The following is a 16,864-nucleotide window of genomic DNA, read 5'->3' on the forward strand; positions in this document are numbered from 1 at the left end:
TGAGGTAACTGTAAAGAGTTTTGGTAAGCGCGAGGCAGTTACTACATATCCTCAAAATACCTAGTGCTATCAGGCTGGATACAGAAGTGGCAGAAGTTGGCTGAGGTTTGATGTTGGCCTGTGCAGACAAAGGGGTTTAAGAAAACAGGATAGTTTAATAACTTTTTTTTTGGTATAAGACAGAGGGAATGATGTATTGATCTAGGAAAAAAAAAAGGTGATATGAATTATGGTTAAAGAATATGAGCTGCCACTATAATATTCATAAAGGCAAAAAAAAATAAAGAAATGTAAGAGTTTCTTTCCATCTGAGCACATACACTACTGGGATAATATGTAGGAGCAATAAGGTAATCGATAGCACGTGGCAGTGTAGTTTCAACTTAACAAGTTGATGGCAATGAGCAATAGGTAGTCTGACTCCATGAATCTGGGTGCAGTAACTATAGCACAATCTTACCACGTCAGTTCAGCCTTTTTAACCGCATGTCATCACCTGTGATATTTCTTAGGTGCCTTTTGTAGAGCTGTGCCATTTTTGTTCCTGCCTTTTGGTCAGGACACTGTTAAGTAGTACTGTATCTCCGCCTCATTCCTCTCCAACTATTTGGTGACGCTTACTTGCTGTCAGACTTGGGGCTTACATGGTAATGGCCATACGTGCCAGCAGGTAGACAGAAAGCTAGGAGGTTTTATATCACAAGACATATGGTGAATTCCAGTATACCTAGCATCCAGAAGTAGCAGAAACTGTATTGAGACATTTATGTTTGTAGGAATGTGTGTGCAGAAAGAAAGGTATGGAGTATAGCTCACTGGGGATAGTTTTTTGGTTCATTTGTGCATCTTTGGCCAGAATACAAACTCAGCTCTGTAGAGACGAGTGAATATTTTAGTGGCAGCTTGCCTTTCCAAAACATACCAAAATATCTTTGAGTAATTACCTTAATAGAAATGATTTGCAGTGATTATTTTTAAATCTGCAGAATTGTACAGAACATGTTCCTTTCTGTTTTCCTGAGCTTTGGTCAGATCTTCAGTTTCTTCACACTTGTCAAAGGTGTGCAGGTAGGTGAAATGATAATGCTTCAAACATACCCTAGATGTGTGCATAGTGTGCTGTGCTGGAATTGTGTTCCCTCCAGGACTGGTTCCTATATACATCTGTTGCCTGTCTGAATAGACTGTGGTTCCCCACAAACCTCAGTTGAATAAAGTGAGTAAGGAAAATGAATAAATATAAAGGAATGAATAAGTGCTATGTATGTCACTGTTTTAGTGTATATACAGTTTTTGTACGCTGCAGTAATACAGTATTTTTCCACTTAAAGCCATCCAACACTATGGAGACCAGAGTATGGCAGCTATATGATTGAAGGTACACCTGGACAGCCTTATGGAGGAATGATGTCTGATTTTAACACAGTGGAAGATAACATGGGGAAACGTCGTCAGGAAGTCTCTCTTATACTAAAAGAAAATCAGTCCTTAGCTTCTATAACTTCATTCCCAAGGTAAGCATTTTACAGGTATTTTCTTGGGATTTTTGAGAACAGCTACCACTCATATGGTGGTATGTCTACAGTTCATCAGACACACGTCTCAACTTCTTAATATTATAATCGGTACAGTACCCAATTAAATGCAATCACTGTCTTCCACGGGGAGTGGTGACTAACCAGTGGCAAGCTTCAGGAGTTGATTTTAAGTTACATCAGGGAGCTTTAATGCAATGTTTGGTGTCTGTTGAATGTAGCAACTGTAGTGTTGTCAGTGTCTGTCCTCATCAAACTGCTCCAAACATTAGTCATACTGCCCTTGCCAGAAGTAAAGATGGAGGCTTATGCGGTGTGCTTTGATTGATAAGGGGCCCTAGTTGTCCAGGCCATCACTTTAAAAATGGGTGTAATTAAGTTCTTTAAGTTGGAGTTTTCTAATATTTTTTTTTTATTCAAGGAGGTCTTGTAAAGCAGTATAGCAAGTTGGCTTCAGTTTAATTAGTCTGTAGTCATCCTGTTTCTTTCCATCTGAGTACATAACAAAAGACCACTTCCTTATTACTAAATTCGGTTTCTGCCAATGACTGATGCACACCCCCCGCTATGCTAATATTACCTGTCACTACTTTTAGGTGTTGCACTACTTTCTAATCATTACCCACAGTGAGAACTCCTTTGGGTGCCCAAATCAGAAGTTTGATGAGCATTGACTAAATATAAATGTTACGTATAGTTACAGATTTTATGTAATATGTTTATTTGCCAAATTATTGCACAGTTTGATGTGATGATGTCATCCTCAGGTGACACAAGCAGTTTTCATCACTTGAACATCTGGTTCACTTCTCACTGAGGTACGATCTACATGGAGTTTGTATTCCCTTATCTTTCCATGAGTAATTTGGTAGGGTACACTTTCCTTCCTCATTTCGGTAACATGCTCAAAGGTCAACTTTCACTATTAAGATGTCACTGGCCGTACGTGTGTGTATGTATGTCTGTGTCAAGCTTCATGTGATGGATTAGATTTCTCACCTGGGCTGGTTCCTGCACTATGCCCACTGCCTATAAAGATAGGCTCTGCCCCTCCCTCACTTAACGTAAAATGATTGAAGATCGATATGTCATCCTTAAGTAACAAGTATTTGTTCGTGTACAGCCCCTAAGGACTTTTGCCTTCACTGTGATTTCTGTGTATAGGCAACATGCATCGTGTACTCCTGGTGAAAATTGTGCCAGGTTTTAACAAGGTTATGAGATGCCTTAAGACATAGTAGTCCCTTTTCCTCTTTCTAGAAAGATGATTTACTGGGAAAAAAGAGAGAAAAGATTACCAGAAGGTTAAGAAAGTGCTACTGTGTGCTATTTATTTCTCTTCATTTGAATTACAATTGAAGGTTCCCACTTCCATGGACAAGCAGAACAATAAAGCTGAATCAGAAATGTTTGTGGAGAGAGAAGGGAAGACTAAATTTCCTGCACTAGACAAGGTAGTAGTCCCAAAGTTAGTTATTTCTTAGAAATTATATTATCCTTGCAGGTGGACTCAAGACATGATTCCTTTACAGTGTTCTGCAAAACACTGTGATTTAGCATTTGCCAGTACCTTCACTGGTACAGTTGTTCTACTGCTAATAGTACTCATTCCTAGTGAAGTTTTTCCTTTGCTGTTGAAAGTTAGCAGAGAACTACAATAAGGTAAAAGATGCAGAAGCTAGCAGTAAATCATTGCTCCCTGAGTGACTTCAACTGTGAAATGAAAGTCGGTCATAATGTATATTCCTTTCTCCCAGGCCTTCATAGCCTTAATCTGTTTCAAAAAAAGAAAGGGAAAGACTTTTCCTTCTCTATTTTTTGAGGAGGAAGATTTTTTTTATATTGCTCAAGTGCATTTTTCTTTGTAGGTCAAGTTCTGACATTGATGACCAGCTGTTCTCATTTGGTTTACCCTCTGAAGAAATCATTAAATTCAGGATGCTTGTAAGAGAACCTTCCATCTCAAACTTGGAAGAAGGTTTGTCTCGCAGAAAATGAGGCACTATAAGTTCATAAAAACTGAACAGTCAACGGCTTGGGCCACGTTGCTTGTGATTGTCATGATCTCATAGGATCATAGGAAGTTACTAGGCTAATGGCCCTGGGCCCTTACAAGCCTAGCCAAGAGTTTATCCCCAAAAAATAAAGCTCAGTCAGCACCTGTCGCCCCTGTCAATGAGGGACACAGGTGGAACCCCTGGGACAAATTTGTGGTTTCCCATCAATTCATTAAGGTTGCACTTGAAGAGTGTCGGCTAGGTGTCATTTTAAGATATAATGACAGGAATCTGGAAGACCCCAGCCCCTCAGAAACTAGCACCTAAATGGGCAGATAGCCTTGTAGGGCTTCCTTAGGTAGAATTAATCCATGTAAAATCTTCAGAGTAAATGTTGATGAATGAAACTTGATTACACCCCAGTCAAAATTGATTCTGCTGAGAAACCATTTCCTGTAGCAAACACTCAAATACATTGAGGCATTTGGCCAGATCAACACACACCTTACAGGCAATATACTCAAAAAATCTTTATATCAGTTTAAATACTGTTGTGACATTTTTTAACTTTTGTCATGTTTGAAACAGAATCCTATAGCTGTCCGTGTTCTTAGGCCTTCATTGGACAAATCCTAACCTTTTATTACTCTTGGTTGTACTCCGAACAATGAAAAACAGATCATTACTCTTCATTTGCATAACAAGCATTACAGAACATCTCTGCTTTTCTATTAAGAAAGCCAGGTGGCTCCGATAAGTGATTGCACTACCTTTCTGCTCAGCTCCTACTTCTCCACAATGAATACTGTTCCCCCATTAACAAGTAAAAGAAAACAAGAACCTTGTCCTCTCTTCATAACCTTGTAATCCTATATTTGCTGAATGTGCATTTTCAAAGATGGCATCAACAAGTTGGAACTCTATTCGACAGGACATCAGAAAATGAAGCAACTACACAGAATTCAGAAAACTGAGAAGCAGAATTTGATGGATTCCTTTACTTTCACCCTGATTTAAAGGCCATGTTTAACTCTAGCTGTAATTACTAAGATCAATGTAGATGGATAAAGGGTGTCCAGCTTCTTTTTATATCCTACAGAATAATGTCTTGCAGCAATTCTAACATGCTTAATATATTTTATTGTTAACATTTGCCTACAAAGTTTTGATTTCATCCTTTCTCTGTAATTCCACGTATTTTATGTACAAGACCATGGTATATTCTTACACTAACTGTTATGTATAATGGTAGGATCATAGGTAGTTACTGGGCATGAAGTCCAGAAGATCATTAAGGAACCTAGTCGAATTCCCAGTTGACACAAAAAACTGTCTGGTTAAGGCACTCATCCTAGGTAATACAGGAGGCAAATGAAGGATGAGAGAATCAGACTTGTACCAAAGGAAGTAGGTCATTGGCACAGGTCATAACTAAATTGTTACTCGGCCTGCTTGCCTGTTCAGTTAAATGTAAATAAATGAATCAATATTACATTACAGTTAAGATTGATAAACTACCTTGCAAGTATACTGTAGTGTCAGATTTGCAAGAAAATGTATCCATTGTGACTTTAGGGATGTGGATGTAAACGAATAGGCACAAATGTATATCTGCTGCTGCCATAGTAGGTTGCACATAGTTAGATGACTACATTGCATCGCTGGTACAATTAGGTCAGTAGAGCACTGACAGTTGCCATCAGTATATGAAGACATACATGCTTGATGGAAAGCAGAACCTTGTCTAGAGGATGACACTTCAGCGTTTGCTCAGTTTCCTGTTACATGGATACCAGTATGAGCACTCACCCAAAGTTCGGGTTTCAGAGTATTCGCTGCCAGTTCCTTATGCATCTCTCTTCTTTCAGTAATTTATTATGTAGAGCTTGTCAAGCACTGTATCAAGTTACTTCACAAAGTGACTTAAGCTTTCTCAACACTTCTTAAGCGCCCACCTTAGTAACTCCTAAGAAGAGGAATGGAAGATTTGTCTTGGTCTTTTTGTGATAAAGCAGTACAATGAAAATGGAGCCGATTTTTTCCTAGTTCAGAGGAAGAGACTGACTCTGTGGCTTAGGAAGACCACATTAGTTCTGCATTGGAACAGGAAACTGATTCTAGCAGTTAAGGTGCCCTGAAATCTGTCTCTCCTCGCATAAGGTTTCCTTTGCGGAGATGGGGAAACCTATGAAGAACATCTTAAGTAGGTTTCTAAGGAGTAACTTTTATTTCTCAAAAATATTGAGCTAATGAAACTTATAGGTTCATAGGTTCAAACTATACCCATTATTTTGCTGTGCCTCTGTTGAGCAGTGACACTGAGGTAATCCCTGGGGTATGAACTTCATTCATATAAAACTTTAGCTGTTCTTCTATTAGTCCCATGCTTTGAGGATATTCATTAAAGTCTGCCCCTAGACCCTGATTTTCAGCTACAAGCTCCTGCTTTCACTGACATTGCAATTCCGAAATGAAAGGTTTGAAAAGGAGAATCTCTCTGTGTTTCTGACTAATAAAAGACGCAGGATATTGGATAGATTTAAGTTCCTTTTCTGTTACTGTGGGTATTAATAGCTGCCAACTATAAGACCTATATGGTGTAATACCAGGATTAAAGTTTACACCAGACTGAGGATTTGGCACAAGACACTCCTGATGTCAGGATTAAGGAAACATTTCCAAATTGATGCAGACATCTACTGATTTTGGCGTTCATATCTTGAAATGTGGTTGAGATGCTGCTTAGGCCTGTGTTAGTACCGCTTCCACGGGCACAGTCCTTAGAAGACATTCCTTGATCAGAACTTATCCTTACAATATTAATTGTACTATTCAGTGTTGCACTCTTCATCAGTGAGGTACATACCTCTCAACTTGTTAGTGCAAGGAATCTGGACAAAACCTGAGATAGTGGTGGGACAAAGGCTCAAAATAGGCACATATTTTAAATATTGTTCTTATAAACTTAGAAGTTGCTAGAATAACCGGATTTGTCTTACCAGGTTTTAAAGATATAACTTCTGAAACTGAAATGTATGTCATTATTTACTGACTTCAGTCCTCAGATCATCCCAGTGATTTGCCAGAAAACCACAGATTTTATGAACAGCAGACCAAAAGTATCGGGTGAAAATCTGGACAGTTGAAAGGTATGCTGAGGTATTCTGCATGCTGGTAACCTGCTGCTCTGCCCGATGTCCATAGCTGTACCTTCCCCACAGTAGCTTCAGCCCACTTCCTACCACTCAGAAATGAGGACATAAGTGGTGTAAGTGTGGTGCTGACTGACACCAGCCATGATATTTATTGCCATCCAAGTTCAGTATGGTCGCATGCTGTATAAACTGTGTCACTGACTGTTTAGCCTCTATGCAGATAAGCACAAGTACCCACAGAGGAATTGTTTTCATTTCTTGCTTTTTAATTTCTCCAAGACTTTTGGGTTTCTAATACTGTGACAGGAATGGACCCCATTCCTAAGTCAAAGTAAGATTAAAGTTCATGAAATTTGTATTGTTTCAATCTTTGATGTTGGCTAGAAGTGCTCTTCATAGCACCCGCAATGTGCCCAGAATTGACTCATTCAGCAATTCATATGGAGTTACATGTATCGGTAAAATATCGAAATACAAATGTAAATTCTTATTTATGAGACCCATTGCACCTACTACTATTGGAGCTGTCTGGGGTATCCTTCTACATTGCCCTCATTTCAGCCTGCAAATCGTATCAGTTTATGACTTTGTATCTCTGACACGGTAGTCACTTGGTGTAAGAATTTCCATTATCAATGCTACTTTTGTCTACTGTATCTGTTTTTTGAATTGTTGGAAATGGGTGAGCCCATGTGATGTAAACTTCATTATTTTATATAATGCTTTGCAGCTCATGTTTCCAATGCTTCTCAGCTACTTCAGTATTATGTTTGCACAGTCACCAATGCAACAGTCTTGCCACATTATTATGCCTTTCAGTATGTAGCCTTCTGCCGTTAGTGTATCACACCCAGTAACAATATGTGTGACTGTTTCCTATTCTGTTTTACAAAACTTGAATTTGTCGGTTTCTCCAACATGTTCAATGGACTTTGTAAACCAGCGTGTATGTAATCGATCATCTTGGGCCACCAGTATTAACTTCTCATCTTTTGGTTTAAATTCACCTCTCCTTCACCATTCCTATATTAAATCCTGATTGGCATGAGGTTATTCCAGAAGTTTTCTTTACTTGCAACTATATTTATGAATTCTCCACATCTCTTGCCTTCTCATCTGATCCTTCACCTTATAGTCTTTCTTTTGTTTTTTTTGGCACATTCAGTTCATGCCTGATTTTTAGCTACTTCTGGTTTGATTTGCATTCCCGCTTGACACAGATGTGCTTCTGCTAAACTAAACCGGAAAGTCATCTTAGACTTGTTCTCCTCATGTTTGGGTCTTGTGAAGTTGGCAAATATGTATGCACTCCTACAATTTGCAAATCTGTAGATGGAAGCAATTTAGATAAGGCCCATACCTCCTTCAGAACCGGGAGTTTGTAATCTTGGTATAGACTTATTTTTGTAAATCATTTGTTAAGCATGAAGCATTTTTCTTGTTTCCCTGTCCAGCTGATCATCCAGTACCTTTTGGGGCCAGTCAGTCACCTGAAAACTGTAAGTTAGAACAGGAAAAGCAAATTGGTTTATAGCTTGGACTTTGTTCCTAGATGTCAGCATTGTTTTCAGTATTAATTTTAGTCTTTTAAATATTCCTAAGTTTTTTTCACATTTGTTCATGTTTTATAGTCAATCCTTCATCAATTCCCAAATATTTATACAGTCCCTCTTGCTCAAGTTCTTTTATATCGCATTCCTGTCCCAGGTTGATATTTCTTGGTGCTACATCTTTCCTATTTTTAAGGGTTGCTTTTGCACAGTTATCAAGACCAAATGACATTCTCATATCATCTGAGAAAGTCTTGACCACTTGCAATTGTGCTTTCAGTCCCTTATCTGACTAACGCAGTTTTAAATCATCCACAAAAAGATGAGAAGTCTTTACACTTCATTGTTTTCCAGGAGCCACATTGTAGCCACAACCTAATCTGTTAAGTAGACAGCTTAATGGGTTAAAGGCAAGACCAAAGAGCAGTGGTGACAGTCATCCTGCACTATCCCCCTTTGTGTTTTAATCCCTGGGATAATAATTTGTCTTTTATTATGGCTTAACTGCAGAGCGGTTTGACACTATTTCATGGTCACTGTAATAATCAGTGTAGGGTGTATCTTATACATTTGTAAGCACTCTTTTATCCATGAATGTGGGATACTGTCAAATGCTTTTTTTGTAGTGTATCCATGCCATACTTAGATTCTTCCCCCTTTTAAAATTCTCCATTATGACTTTAACAACAGATGATCCATTGTTCTATATGACTTTCTTTTGTTACCCTTTGATTCTATTGCCACGATTGAGTTTTCTTCTAAATTACTATCAAATGGTATCCATTCCAGTGTATACTTTATACATTGTTGGAAGGCAAGTTACTGGTCTATAGTTTTTAGGATATCTTGCAGGTTCACTCTTAACAAGGAGTATTGTTTTTCCTTTAGTTAACCAGGTTGGCATCTGTTCGAGGTGCACATATATAAATAGTTCTTACTCATGGTTAAATCTTATAAAGATGTTAATACTTTTAGCCAGAAGTTAGGCACTGCCTCTGGGCCAGGAGTTTTCCTTTTAGCTTTTTTCTTAATTGTATTTCAATTACTCTGGCCATTGCTTAATCCCATTGCATATGCTGTACATGTAAACTTCTTATTCTTTCTTTTTCTACTACTGTACGTTCAACATATTTGTTATGTTCCACAGGATCTTCATAGATATTTCTCCAAAATGTGTCTATTTCTTCTTTTTATGGTGGAGTTTCTATTAATTTTGCCTTGTTTCCCAGTTCTCTGAAACATTTTTTGAGTCATCAATAAATTGCTTATGGTTTTACTTTTCCTTTTATATTTATCACATATCTTCTAAGTTTTTCTGCCTGGCCTGTTCTGATACCAGGCATTGTTCTTATGTCTACCTTTTGTAGGAATTCTCTGGCTCATCAGCTGTGGAGTTCTGGGACTCCAGCAAGGGATCCTGTTCGGTTTCATTCCCGATGATGGGGAAAATAGGGTACTCAATTGCTTTGAGAAGAAAGTCTATACCTCTGCTAGCTTGGCATTCAGAATCTTAAACTGCCAGACCGGTATAGTTAATTACCACCAATCCTTGCTGCATAAGGTAGTAGTTTGGCATAGTGGTTAAGGTGTTCACCTTCTAGGCACAAGGTGCAGGGTTTGATTCTCACATGGGGTAATTGACTGGGCTTGGAATGGCACACAAAAAGAGTTAGCTTGGTACTAATTTGTTTAGTAGAATAGTCCAGATACAGATTTGCTGTATTCAGGACTGTATTGTAGTTTGAGTTCCCCAGACCTTTCTGTGATAGAGGGAAGCCTTTCTGCTGGTCAGTGAGAGTGGTAAGCACTGGGTAGCCTCTCTACCGCAAGAGGAGTGGTTTCTAGCTCTGAAATTGTAGCTTATTTGCCTTTTGGGTAGCATTTCTATCCATTTTAACTTTCTGCCTTAAAAGCACGGGTTTGCGTGTCGCACAGTGCCGCTAAGCTAGGGTAAACTTATTACCAGTGCCAGAATGTCTGCTGTTCAGTTTTTCCCTTAGGTCTTGCTAGTTCTCTTCCCTCTCGCACTTAAACTCGCATATTCATCTAGGACTTTACCAGACTTCATGTAGCAATTACTGTAGCTCTCCTCTTACCTCCCAACACTCAGACTTGTGGGAGATGCACTTATATATCCAAATTGGAAGCCATGCCCTCTCCAGCCAAGACCGGAATAGCTGGTCAAGAGTAGAAGGTCAACACTGGCACTGCACCACATGGAACACACAGCTCTCCAGAACATACACCACCACAGCTCTCACATAAAAACACAAGCCACACAACCACCTTCGCGGAGACTCTCAATAGAAATCTACCCAAACTGCAGAGACCTCCAAGGCAAAAACACATTCGACCACCACAGCATGGCACAAATCACAAGACACATAGCTCACCTAGACAGTGTGCCTCTCAACCAAAGCCCCTAAGGCAAAACAGCTTGCCCAACACACTAGTCGTAGGTGACTCAATAGTGAGGCACACAGATGTCCCACTCACTTGGTTGAACAAGGAGAAGGTAACAGTCAGCTGCCTGTCTGGTGCCAGGATCTGTCACATAATGCATGCACTCAGGTCACTCCACAACAAGTACAGATATGATTCTGTCATTGTCCATGTTGCTATGAATGACCTGAGATGTACCTCCCTGGACTACATGAAGAGACATGGTGGAACTCTCAGATCATGTGGTCCAGGCAGGTATGACCCTAGCTCTGAGCAGCATCTTGCCGTCGCCCAGAATTATACCACAGTACGAGCAGAAAATGATTGATTTCAACAACTGGCTAAGTTTCTGGTGTCATTCTAAGGGGATCCAGTATCTGTCTGCCTGGGATGACACGATTGACGGACCTCGATGCTTTGCCAGAGATGGCCTGTGTGTCACCCCTGGGATTCCGTATACTGGCCAAGGCTCTTGCTACCCCTCTAGTGCCTTCTTTAGGTGGTGTACCAAGGACTAAATTCCCACCATAACTGCTATAAATGCAATCTGAGGGTCATGCTGCTCAATGCTAGAAGTCTAAATCTCAAGATGCACTCGCTCGAAGCACTCCTTAAAATGGAGAATATCAACATTTGCGCCATAAAAGAGACCTGGTTCAAGGCAGCAAAAAGCACCCCTGTGCTACCAGGCTACAATTCATTCCACACTTTCTGGCCCTGAAACTCTGACCGAAGCTCCAAAAGCAGTTGTGTCCCATATTCATAAAGGATATGCACACCTCCAGACTGGTAGCCCAACATAACGCAACAGAGATACCCAGTGTTAGTTGTAGTTGAATTAAGACCGTGATTCAGGTCGTAGCTTGCTATAGGTTCCCAGCCATGTCCCAAGGCTCTCTCCACGTTCCTGTGCACCCTGGAAAATATTAGGGTCCAACCCAACACCCTCATACTGGGTGACTTGAACTACTCCTCCATTAACTGGGGAAACTACTCTTGTGCCAGTGCACTTGCCCAACATTTCCTGGAATTCATTTATTCCAATGCCCTGGACCAGCTCATTCTTTCCCCCACTAGAGGGAGCAGCATCCTTGACCTGGTTCTCACTAACATGGGTGACCGTTGCTCTACACCGATGGTCAACTCCTTCCTGGTTAGATCTGATCACAAACTAATCACCATGGACATCCACATCCCACTCACACCCGCCACATAGGTAACCACTGTGAAAAACTTATCCAAAGCTAGCTTTGGACTCCTAAAAACAGAGGTGACTAACTTCATGACACCTATGCAGATGGGAGATAAGTGCATGACTGCCGATTTCATACACCACTGCACTGTACGAATACGTACACAAATGCATGGACCTGACCATACTCAACAGAACCAAGACACTCTCCTCCAAAAAAAGGAAGTCAATTTGGTGGTCTCCTGCCACAAACAAACTTTACAACAGAAGATAGAAACTGTTGCAGAAAAAGGAGAAGTCCCAAGACTGGAAGAAGTCCCTTCTTAGCCTCAACAAAAAGTTGAGATCCCTCATCAAATACTCTAAAGCTAGCTAAGAAAACAAGATTGCAGCAGATACTAAAGGTAATCACAAGGCCTTCTATGGTTATGTCAAGAATCTCCAAGACAGTACCCAGGTTTGCTCTGGGATACTGCACAACACTACCTCTTATACCAAGCCAACAGATATTGCCAGAATACCATCTGACAGATTCAGTGCCAGCTTTACCCCCCCTCCCCCAGGGACCTATCCCTATCCCAAAAGAATGCCAGGCACCCAGTATTACTGCTGTCCAAGGCCAATAATGCAACTTCCATGGGACCCGACAGTATCTCTGGCTATGTTCGATATGAACTACAAAATGAACTGGCACCCCACCTATGTGCCCTGTTCAATCACAGCCTCACCTCAAGCTTTGTCGCTACCAAATGGTGCACTGCTACAGTTATCCCCCTCCATAAAGTGGGAGTGACTACAGACCCTGGGAACTATTGCCCATTAACTTGACGAGTGATATGCAAAGCTATGGAGCGCATCATCATGGACCTAATAAACAAGGAAATAGGGAATCTCCAAACTCTGGATCCCACACAATTTGGCTTTGTGAAGGATAGATCATGCCTGCTCAACCTGGTCGACTTCTTCGAGTCAGTCACCAGAGCTGTAGATGAGGGCAAGGCAGTTCATACAGCTTACCTCGATATGGCCAAAGCCTTTGATACCATTCCCCAGTCTGGAATCATAGATAGACTCATTAAACTAGGCATCAACCCCTATATCATTAGGTGGGGAGTCAAACTGGCTCACAGATAGAGCCCACAGTGTGAAAGTAGCAGACTCCAAGTCAGACTGCTGACCGGTCACAAGTGGAGTCCAACAGGGATCAGTCATGGGTCTTCTGTTTAGCATCTACTACTTTGAAGTCCAGGCCAAAACGAAGGGTCTCTGGCTGACCAAGTTCAGACTATTGCAAGCTGGGAGCCTTTATTAACTTCCCAAGTGATGTAGACATCCTACAGAAAGGCCTCGCCGAGACCAACGATTGGTTTCAAAACCATGGCCTTAAACTCAATGCCAAAAAATGCGTCGTCATCCCCTTTAGAAAGAACTCCCTTCTCATGAATTACCACATCGATGGCAGTCCACTGAACACTGAAGGCATTATAAGAGATCTGGGAACACAGGTTGATAACAACCTCTCCTTTGACCACCACATAGCCACTGTGGTCAGAAAGTCCTTCTATGTGACGCATCTCATTACTGAGGGTTTCGCATCCAGGAAGAAGGTCATTGTCTCTCTCGACTCCTCCCTCATAAGACCAGTCATTGAGTACAATGCCTCATTTGGCATGTACTTCACCAGACACCTGCAACATTTGGAGAGACCACAAAAGTACCTCACAAAGAGGATATTGGGCCTTAAACACATGTCCTATATGGACAGACTCAAAGAAACTCCAGCTATTCTCTGTCGCATATCGCCTACTTAGAGGCAGTCTCTGCTTGACTTACAAAGCCATGTCTGACCCAACCCTGTTAGATATGCTATATCTAAAAAAATCCCAATCCCTCCCCACAACACGCTCCAGAGACCTCAACCTCATTACCTTAATCAACAGATCATGCTGGAGGGACAGGTTCTTAACCCAGAGACTGCTCATGCTCTGGAATAGACTTCCAATACACGTCAAGCAGAACACCTCACTGGCCCTCATTCAAGGGAAATCTTGACAAGTGGATGGGAAATAGAAAATTCACCCCAGGGATCACTTCAATAACTCTGCTCGATAGAGGCACTGGAAATGAACGTCGGGCGGCACGATGCCAGGGCAATCCTATGGGCTAGGTTTGTACCTATGATGAGGTCTAAGGCAGAGTGAGTCACAGATAAGGTTTAAGACAGTGATGTTGAATTTAAATGATCTCTCATCCCAGCTGGCAGAGCACTTAGCTGCAGTGGTTACATTATGCAAGGCAGCAGCAACAAGGTCAGTTATTTGGACAAATGCCATGCTGTAGGCATAGTCCCTGCTGAATCATGTGAAGGTGGAATTCTTTAATGCACCCCTGGATAAGGAACTCCTCTTTTGCCACCCTGTTGACCTTGTCCTTAAAAGACTGAAGGAAAAAAGGTGGGGGGGGGGTGCACAACAGATCAAGCAGATTTTTCAGTCAGAGAGGTAAACCTAGCTGAATGTAAATACCTGTAAGTTGTGGCCCCTGTAACCTAATTTAGACAAAAGCAAGCTTAAGAAAAGATGGAGATGTGAGTACAGAAAAGAATGTCAGGCAAACTCTGAGGAGAAGCACTGGGCGCTCTGAGCCATGAGCCTTAGAGGGAACAGCTATGACTCGGTCATGTTTCCCTCTCCTTCCCTTGCAGAAATCTAACTCCAGCCCTCCCCAAACACAAATCATTTCAGATAATAGAAAAATATTGCTCAGGGGTAATGAGATGGCAGAAACCTTAGAATCATTTGTGGCAGAATGGAAAAGTATTACTTAGGGCCAGTGAGCCTTCAGCATCCTGAAACAAGGATGCAAACTAGAATTTCAAAACCTGCCTGTACCAAAAGATCAAGTGGGAATGTGGCATCTTGTACACTTATGGTCCTCTTGACTCACAAGAATGGAATCTGAAGAGAGAAATCATTTTGGATCTGACCAGCGGGTGGAGTGTGCCAGATCTAGGCCTTTCTGCTTTCCCTAGAAAACAGACAACTATGGTATCACAGAGAAAGTACTAAAAGGAGAAGAAATTTCAGAATTTTTCTCGTCTTTTCTTAGGTGGTGTGTGCCAGATCTAGGGCCTTTTTGCTTCCCTAGAAAACAGACAACTATGGTATCACAGAGAAAGTATTAAAAGGAGAAGAAATTCCAGAATTTTTCTCAAGTCTTTTCTTAGTATCTAGGAAAGAAGACATACAGAGACTTTGGACATTTCAAGACTATCCATAAAGTTTTTCATTACTCTAAAGTTCAAAATACTTTACCTTTTAGGGCCTTATGTCTCTGTTATCAACTCAACTCTGCCTTGTTACCCTGGACCCTAAGGGATGCCTACTTGCATATTTGCATAGCCATTCAATATTCAAAGCAGGAAGAAGGAATTTCACCTTCTTCCCCTTTAGCTTCTGTAGTACACCTAGGAATTTTTACAAAGTGCTTGGCTTCATTAATAGCATTCAACACAACAAAGAGCAGAGCAGCCACATATACCCCTACCTGGACAACTGCCAGATTGAAGCAGACTCCTTGAAGGAGATTTAGAAGGCCTTTCATTTTACCTCTGCATATTTTCAAAAACTCGGGGTGTCGATATCTGAAAAATTAAACTTTGTCCCAGCAGAGCAGGTAGTATTTCTGGTAGCACTGTTGGACTCAGAACTAGAGAGGGCCTTCCTTCTAAAGGAGAAGGTACTGCCCTGGCCCTCTTTCATCAGTCAGCCCTAGAGAAGGATATTATTTTATTAAGGGAGTTTCTTGGGGTTATGGGGAATATGGCATCTTGCACACATATGATTCCAATGGAAAGACTGCACATGAAGTTGCAGTGGTTCTTCATGAACGGATGGTCTCATCATTCCCTGTCATCTGAATCCATTATTCCTATTCTACCTTCCATACAGAAAAAACTTAGCGGAAAATGCATTTACAGCTTGAATTTAGGGGAACATTTCAGTCTAACTTAGAGAACTCTGTCACTCAGTACAGACTCCTTTGTCTTACCCTTGGGGGGGCGTGGATGCCTTGTGGGATCTTTGAAATCTCAAGGCACATGTGAAAGGAATGAGGACTGTATCCTTACATTGTAATTTCAAACAGATTTGGGCATGCAAGACCATCCAGATCCTTATGGACAACGCCTCAGTTATGTGATAGCCGTGTCAACATGGAGAGGGGTTGTACTCTTAAATCCTGTGTAGACTGACTGTGCAAGCATAGATGCTTGCCCAGGAGTCCACCATGACCTCATGATGACTTTTATCTCGTCACAATATAATGCTTTTGGCAGAGAGGCTGAGCACATGCCAGGCTGACTCACAAGGATGGATACTGAACAGAGAAATCATTCTGGATCTACCCAACAGGTAGGGTGTGCCAGATGTAGACCTTTTTGCTTCCCCAGAAAACAGGTAATTAAGAAAGTTCTATTTCAGGACAGCAGCATCAGTAGCCCATAGAATAGATGTCTTCTCCATTAATTGGACATATCTTTTTATATATACTTTCCCTCGTACACCCTTGGAGGAGAGGGCAAAATTAATATTGATAGCCCCCCCCCCACTTTTGGCCCAGAACAATGTTTCTCCCAGGAAGATAGCTAACAATGTTGTTTCAATATGTGGACCTCTTAATTCTGAAAAAGTTTCTAATATACCTCAACCTGACTACCCTAATGCTGCCAGCTTGGATGATCTAGCACTCATAGGTTCACAGATTAGTATTAGGTTAACTGCATTTGTGGACCATTTTAGGCTTGGCCAGTTATCCCATGTGAGAGTCAAACCCTGCACCTTGTGTCTGCAAGGTAAACATCTTATTCATTATGCCAGCTTTTTCCTTTCAGTCAAATTTTCAGAGGATGTGGTTAAATATTATGAGAGAGGCTAGAAAATGAAATGCATATTACCTGGCAAATGGAAGAGATTCTTGCCAGTCCCGGTACCAG

The 16,864-nt window shown here is 41.1% G+C and overlaps 1 protein-coding gene across 1 annotated transcript in view; it reads left to right on the forward strand.

Moving 5' to 3' along the window:
• GCLC (glutamate-cysteine ligase catalytic subunit) overlaps positions 1-16,864 on the forward strand; it is a gene marked incomplete in the record, with an annotated part of 1,017,552 nt that overhangs the window by 121,268 nt on the left and 879,420 nt on the right. Inside the window, 1 exon segment of the mRNA XM_044063752.1 lies at positions 1,332-1,514. Within this exon segment, the coding sequence (XP_043919687.1) occupies positions 1,332-1,514 (183 nt within the window).

This window comes from Protopterus annectens, chromosome 2.part2 (genome assembly GCF_019279795.1).
Source record: "Protopterus annectens isolate FY-2018-M chromosome 2.part2, PAN1.0, whole genome shotgun sequence".
Classification (NCBI taxonomy): Eukaryota; Metazoa; Chordata; order Ceratodontiformes; family Protopteridae; genus Protopterus; species Protopterus annectens.